Below are 8007 nucleotides of genomic sequence, written 5' to 3'. Positions count from 1 at the left end.
TAAATAACAAGATAAATAATCTTTATTATTTCCAGGTCTTTTCATATATATAAAATTATGTATGCACAATCAATATTACCAATGCAATGCAGAAATGCTGTGCTCAGTAGTGGGTACAAGGCTCCAGATGCTGCCGGGTAAAGCTTGACAATTTATCAGTTAACACACAGACAGACATCTATATGATGTCTTTGTCTTTACAACAGCAAAAAACAAACAAACAAACAAACAAAACCTCAGAACTGTCACCATTTACAGCAGGAAATCTGGTGAATGAATAATTAACCAGCATCAATCGATGTATAAAATATGAATAAATTAGATGATGTCGTTTTCCTCTGAAAAACATGTACAAGGATGCACAATTACAATCCTGGGCCTCTGGAGCCGCTGTACCCACTCACAAGCCCTTCAAAAAGCCGTACACGTTAAAAACTTCATTACCCAGCATTCAACATTGGCCTGTTTGTGTAAACCAGAATTTCATCTCAAATCAGCCCCTGCTCATGCCTCCCAGTCTTCCACAAGTGGTTCTTTTATGAACTCTCTATCTAGGTGCATTGCTTGAGCTTACTGTATATTAGATGTTGTACCATTTTAGTTTGAATACAAATCAGTTATTTTTATTTTTTTAGGGTCGAAGTGAACAGGGGCTGAATGGATCTGGTGGGAAAAAAATAATAATTTCTTAGCTTTTCTCAAACCAACTTATTGTGTGTAAAAAAAAAAAAAAAAAAAAAAAATCCTCAAATATTATTAGCATGATTCTTAACTTTATTTTACAACATTTCAAGCACAAAATAAGTAAGTAAAAGATCTCCATCAACCTTTAAAAGCAAACTATTAATAAGCAAACTCTGCTATAAACAAACAGAACAAGATCCCCTGATGCCACACGTCCTTGAAGAAAAACAACAATCATTCGTTTCTTTTGCTGCTGGTAAATAGGTTAAGTTTTTTTTTTTTTTTTAAACTTAAATATTACATACTGTATAGGTTATTAATTACAGTAACAAGGTTCCATGCAATCTTTTTTCTCCTGTACAGATTGGAAAGAGATCAGTAGTAATTAGCGAGGCTGTACAAGCCCACGGTTTCTGTTGCTTGGACTGCCAGTGGTTTGTGTAGCCACAGTGAGGGGACGAGGCCTTATTGCCGTTATGTCAGTATGTTGGGCTTCGAATCCTACAGTCCGCTTATTCCCAATCAAACAGATGTACAACGCAAACCGACCACTCTGTAGATGAAACCCGATGTTTCTTGCGTTTCTCGTAAAGTTCAAACCGGTATGATCGGCGATAAATTACACACAGAGCTAAAAAGACTGCCGTCATTAAGACTTTTGTTTTGTTTATTTAAATAAAATGGCGGCCGACACACTGTAGGCTATACTTTTCACATAAGCACATCTGTCACAATGAGAAGTGCATCAAGACTTGGACAGATATTACATTACATCTCCCAATATCTAGATTATCAAGGTCAACATAGTGGCACATAGGCAATGGAAGTAGCTGCTCTGCTAGATCCCTGCACGCACACACACACACACACACACACACACACACACACACACACACACACACACACACACACACACACACACACATGATAAACAGATATCGAGAGTGTTACCCCTTGAACAGCAAAATGGACAAGCTAAATAAACCACCTGGGTTCTTTCAGTCAAATACATTATTATTATTATTATTATTATTATTATTATTATTATTATTATTATTATTGATATTCATTAAAACAACAACATGTAGCTAGGTTGGAGAAGCACTGGAGGAGGTGGCGAGTCCGTCAACTATAAAACTCCAGAGATTTTTAGATGATGAAAACTTCGGTCTGAACGGAACTTAAGGTTGAAATGGGAACGAAAAGGACACGAGTAGAAGCAAAGCAGTTTAAAATAAAAAGAAAAGACAAATAAAAGCAGTTTCGCATTCATAAGGAAGTGAACATACATTCATAAGGATTCACCTTGCTGAGTAATATTTAAATGTGTGTTTCTCTCTCTCAGTGTGTGTGTGTGTGTGTGTGTGTGTGTTAAAAGCAAAGAGGCACCCTCTCCTCCCGTATGTGTGTATCCTTATCCTAGCATAAAAAGCTTCAGGCATGTTTATACATGCTGAGGTTTTCTTGCAGATTATATTTTACACAGAGCTGCGCTATTTTCTGAAATTTCTTTACATCTCTACATCCCTTTTTCTCTCGCTCACTCAAAGGAATCCGCGCAAACCATCCTTTTCTTTGGAAACGGGTTTGCTGGCAGCTCCCGGTGACTAGTGTTCCGGTGAAATTTGTATAAAATGTGAAACGAGAGAAGGAGTCTGTTAGAGAGCCTGTTCAGAGCACTTCAGAGTTAGACGATTTACGCGTGTCGAATAAAGAGCCGTGTGTGAATCAGCTAAACGGCTTTCGGGACTTTTCGGGGGTAAGAAAACAAGCAGACAATGAAGTGTTTGTGTGTAAACAACAACAACTTGGGCCTAAAGATTCCACTCGAGCTGCTCATCTGTAAAATGTTGTAAAACCACAGCTGGGAGCCTCGAACTAGAAAGCTTCAGTACAATTTCGAGGCTTTGAAGTTTAAAAAAAAAAAGAAGGAGGGAAAAAAAAGGCACATTTCCACCAAAGGATCATTTTCAGGCACCCAGAAATGTTTGTAAGTGGCAATAGGCGTCCAGGAACTTTTAGAGCATCTCTACCTGAGAGAACATTTTCAGGAACTCTGGGATTTTCCCACCAGATCCATGAACCTTTTTAACTCCCGCTTGACCTTCGGTACGTTTTGTGCTATTGGGGTGGGACTTGCCATGTTGACTGCTGCTTATTGGTCAATTGCAATCTTCACAGAATTGTTCAAAGAAATAAATCACAGAAAAGTGATTATTTTAACAAGTACACTTATTTTATATCCAAAATGACACAGAACTGGAAATTCTTTTGTGACCAAAAAAAAAAAAAAAAAGTGAAATTGCGTTTAAAAGCTACAGGAATCGTTCATATTCACACGATAACGTAAAATTTAAAAACCAGACACTGCAGCTTCAATAACTTCGGCGTAAATGCCGAGGTGTTTTGACCTCGGTGGAAATGCGCCTTAAACAATAAATGTACATGGTGCAAGACTATAGGCGACTGGTCAATTAAACTGGCCTTGCATCCGTCCCTGCGCGCACACACACACACACACACACACACACACGGAGCTGTCCAGATGGTGTTTCTCTTCCTGCACCTCCCACGGCCCTGTGATGGAAAGAACCGTCCATCTGCGGCTAGAACGTGATCCGACATCTTAATTCCGCAAGCAAAACACAACATGACCTTTAAACTTTGTCCTTTTCCTCTGCACTCCCAGTTCTAGCTCCGGTTATTGCACTAAAATCTACTGCATGGAAGCCAAGAAGCCAAATAAGTCCCTAAAGAACTTTCACGGTTTATCACGCAACATTTTGTTATGGAGGCCATGCTTGTGCTGTTACACAACACACACACACACACAGGCGCACACGCACACACACACACACACACTCACTCGATCACACTCAGACACACTCGCACTCAGACACAGCCCAGATTGTTTCTAGTGGTGACCGGGCCTGCAGTTAGGATGGTTTCGAGAAGAAAGGCAGGTGTGTGTGCAGTCACAACAGGAGTGTGTGAGCTCTGCCTGATGTATTACAAAAGGGAAACGGGGTGTGGGGGAGGGCTTATGAGCGTGAGTGTATGTGCGTGTGTCCGAGTGTGTGCGCTGGAGCAGGACGAGTCGTCCTAGAATTTCAGCTGCCGACTCTTCCTGTACCTCGTCTCCTCTTCACCTAGAGAGCAAACACAATAGAAGAGAAATAATGCTTGAATATGCAGCGAGAGAGAACGAAACACACAGACAGCATGAGAGAAAAGAGAAAACAAAACAAAAAGAAAGTAACAAAGTAAACGAGAGAGAGAGAGAGAGAGAGAGAGAGAGAGAGAGAGAGAGAGAGAGAGAGAGAGAGAGAGTAGCTGAGTATGTATTGGTAAGGATCTAGGAGTTTATTCTAAATTCATGCACTGCAGGATTTATAGCCTGATTCTTATCTATCATTTGGCCTTTCTGACAAATATCAAACAGAAAAGTCTTGACAGGGTTTACAAGTCAATCTTAAGCCCTTTGTGTCCCATTCTGCATACAGTGCTTCGCAAATCCAAGATTTTACTAATAATTCCAAAAGGGTTCATTTGAGTCATTAAGTGCCTCTGTGCGCTAGATGGTATAAATGGGCTCGCAGGGTTAAGCTCCTCCTGTTTGAAGGAAAACATTCAAAATAAGGCAAAACATTTTTTTGTTTTTTTACATCCACACCATCTTATGTTCTGTTAACATATGGCTTAAACAATTGAATGTGCATAGATACACTACCGGTCAAAAGTTTGGAGACCCTCGACTGAAATGTTTTTCATTTCTTAAAAACCTTTTGATCTGAAGGTGTATGATGAAATGTTTGAAATGGGTGTATAAAATAATATAATTGTGCCAACATATTCATTTCTTTCATTAGAAAACTAACATTTTATTTACAATTTTTTTTTTTTTTTTGAAAACGGACGACTCGGAGCGAAATATTCCGTAAAGCAGCCAGTAAGTGTCCAGCGTGGGTGGGAACTCCTTTAATACTGTTTAAAAAGCATCTCAGGGGAATTCCTCAAGAAACTGTCTGGAGAAAATGCCAAGAATCCATTTCTGGTATTTCTAGGCGAAAAGTGTGTCTACTTTGAAGATACGAAATGAATTTTGAATTTTATTCAATCTGGAATTATTCCAGAGTTTTTATGTCTTATTATTACTATAAAATGTGGAAAAAATAAAAATAAAGAATGTGTGTGTCTAAACTTTTGACCGGTAGTGTATACATGTACATGTGTAAACACAAAACACAGTTTTTAAATGATAATGTTATTTATTGATGCAAAAAAAGTTATCCAATCACAACTGGGCCTGTGTGGAAAATGTATCTGCCCCCATAGTTACTAATTCCCCAAATCTATGAAACTGCAAACCCTGTTCAATCAAATAAACACTTAAACAGAACCTTTTCAACAGCATAATGTTGGTTAAAAGGTCTTACCCAGTAACACACTACAAAATTGAAAGAAATTCCAGAAATGTTGAGGAAGAAGGTGAAATAAATCAGTCTGAGAAGGGTTACAAAGCTATTTCAAAGGCTCTTGGTCTCCAAAGAATCACAGTGAGAGCCATTATCTCCAAATGGAAAAACTCGGCACAGTAGTGACCCTTCCCAGAAGTGGGCGACCATCCAAAATTCCTCCAAGAGCACAGCAACTAGTCATCCAGGAAGTCACGAAAGAGTTAAGGACAACATCGAAGAAACTACAGGCGTCTCTTGCATCAATAAAGGTCACTGTTCATGACTCCACTATCAGAAAGACACTGGACAAAAACGGCATCCATGGAAGAGTGGCGAGGTGAAAACAACTACTAACCCAGAAGAGCATTAAGGCTCGTCTGAATTTTGACAAAACACACCTTGATCCTCAAACCTTTTGGGAGAATGTTCTGTGGATTGAGGAGTTGGAAGTGGAACAGTTTGGAAGACGGGGGTCCTGTTACATCTGGCGTAAACCAAACACAGAATTCCACAAAAAGAATATCATACCTACGGTCAAGCATGGTGGTGGAAGTGTGATGGTGTGGGGATGCTCTGCTGCTTCAGGGCCTGGGCAACTTGCAATAACTGAGGGAAACATGAATTCTGCTCTCTACCAGAAAATCCTAAAGGAGAATGTCTGGTCTTCAGTCCGTAAGTTGAAACTCAAGCGCAACTGGATTATGCAGCAAGACAGTAATCCAAAGCAGAGGAGTAAATCCTAGTCCTAGAAGTAAGTGAAAGACTGATCTCTAGTTAGCGGAAACGTTTGGTTGCAGTTATAGCCGCTAAAGATGGCACAACCCCTTACACAATTAGTTGTTTGCATGGGTGATAGGTGTTGGATAACTTTTTTTGCCTCAAAAAAAAAATAAATACAAAAAATAAAAAATAAAAAAAATACTGTATTGTATGTGTTTACTCAGGTTGCCTTTGTTTTATGTTGTATTTCGTTGGAAGATCTAGATTTTCTGGGCTTTCTCAGACACATTCAGAGAAGGTGATTGAGAAGGCTCATGTGAAGTAGAATAGCAGGGGTAATAAACATGAATGAGGTGGATTACTTTCTAAATCGCTATTTTGACTTTGGTCACCTGCCAAAATCGACCCGATTATCAGCAAGTCAACCAGTGAATAATAAGAATGCTCCTGAATCACGGAGATTCACACTAAAATATTTGTGTTGTGTGCACAATGTAGTGAAACTTGTGCATAATTAAATTTACTGTGACATTTTCATTTAATATGGTCACGAAATCATAACACACACTTCACTTCATTAGTCCTCCTAATTTGTTGCTTCGAGTTAATTAATTGCCACGGTTTCATTCATTTGTGCTCTCGTCTTCAGAAAATGTCAAGCTCAGCCGCAATTATGAAAGAAAAACATCCCAAACATATGCGCAGTATACAGTAGAGACATGTTATAAGTTAATAATGCCATGGGAGGCAATGGCATTGTGATGTGTCTCAATATGCCTCTCTAACAAGCCCATGCCAAAGAGATGTTTCATTTAAAAGATTCATCTACAGCAAAGCCTTCCAAACTACTAATCAATAAAATCGATAAAAATCGATTATGGAAATCGTTGTCAACGAATCTCATTGTCGATTAGTTGGTCTGTACACGGTACATTTACTCATTACGTTACTGCTGTTCCAAAAACACGCTTCGGAGTGTAAATACTAAAGTTGTGTCCCAAATGACGCACTATACACTTACACTACTGTCTAGTGCAATGTTTCTGAACGGTGGGGGGGGGGGGTGGGGGGGGGGGTGGGGGGGGGGGTGGGGAACCTAGTGGTCAGTGGTGTAATTGCAGGGGCTCTTAAAAATGTTTAAAATTACACACACACACACACACACACACACACACACACACACACACATATACACACATTATATATATATATATATATATATATATATATATATATATATATATATATATATATATATATATATATATATATATACACACACACACACACAAATATATATATAGTGTGTGTGTATATATATGTGTGTATATATATGTGTGTGTGTATATATATATATATATATATATATATATATATATATACACATATATATATATATATATATATGTATATATATATATATATATATATATATATATACACACACACATATATATACACACATATATACACACACACTATATATATATTTGTGTGTGTGTGTGTATATATATATATATATATATATATATATATATATATATATATATATATATATATATATATTATATAAATAAATTAATCTTATCTAAGCTTGGTGTTATTGCATGATCTAATCTAAGCTTGTCGTTATCCAGTAAAATGAGCATAATTGGATTGCCAGAAGATTACACAATGTCCGTGCAAATGTAAGGCACCTTCTAAATGGTGTCGGGAGATGTACTTGAGCGCCTCGTCCAAGAGGATGACCGGGAAGGAGATCTTGAGGACGACGAGCCACTGGGAGAAGCAGAGAGGAGTGACCTGAAATATCAGCTGGGAGAGAGGAGGAGGAGGAGGACAGATGGGGAAAAGGCAGAATGAATTAGAACAAGACCAATAGTCTGATGTAGTTCTACCTCAATCTATGTCTCTTTAAATGAAAGAAAGACAGGCTGACAGAACATCTGCACTGTACACTTACTGGTAGCGGCTCCACATACAATATGAGAAAATGGAGAGACAGTGAGAGTAAGATGGCTCCCAAAAGCCAGATATTAACCCATGGAGGCATCCTCAGCAGAGACTGGTTTTCTGAAAGACTGAAAGGAGGCATACACATAAACTAGTCTGTTGTATCTCTAAATAAATATTTTAATAAAGGTAA

At 38.3% G+C, this 8007-nt stretch overlaps 1 protein-coding gene across 1 annotated transcript in view; it reads right to left on the bottom strand.

Annotated features, from left to right (window-relative positions):
* Nucleotides 1-8007, bottom strand: part of atp2a3 (ATPase sarcoplasmic/endoplasmic reticulum Ca2+ transporting 3) — a 90037-nt gene continuing 82030 nt past the window's right edge. The window contains exons 19-21 of the mRNA XM_017460035.3: nucleotides 7825-7942; nucleotides 7559-7676; nucleotides 1-3833 (exon numbers count right to left, since the gene is read on the bottom strand). Coding sequence (XP_017315524.1) covers nucleotides 3787-3833; nucleotides 7559-7676; nucleotides 7825-7942 — 283 coding nt within the window. The 3' untranslated portion in view covers nucleotides 1-3786. The remainder of the gene's footprint in view (nucleotides 3834-7558; nucleotides 7677-7824; nucleotides 7943-8007) is intronic.

This window comes from Ictalurus punctatus, chromosome 28, assembly GCF_001660625.3.
Source record: "Ictalurus punctatus breed USDA103 chromosome 28, Coco_2.0, whole genome shotgun sequence".
Classification (NCBI taxonomy): Eukaryota; Metazoa; Chordata; class Actinopteri; order Siluriformes; family Ictaluridae; genus Ictalurus; species Ictalurus punctatus.
The sequence above is the reverse complement of the archived record's forward strand: the minus strand, read 5'-3'. Positions and strand labels throughout refer to the sequence as shown.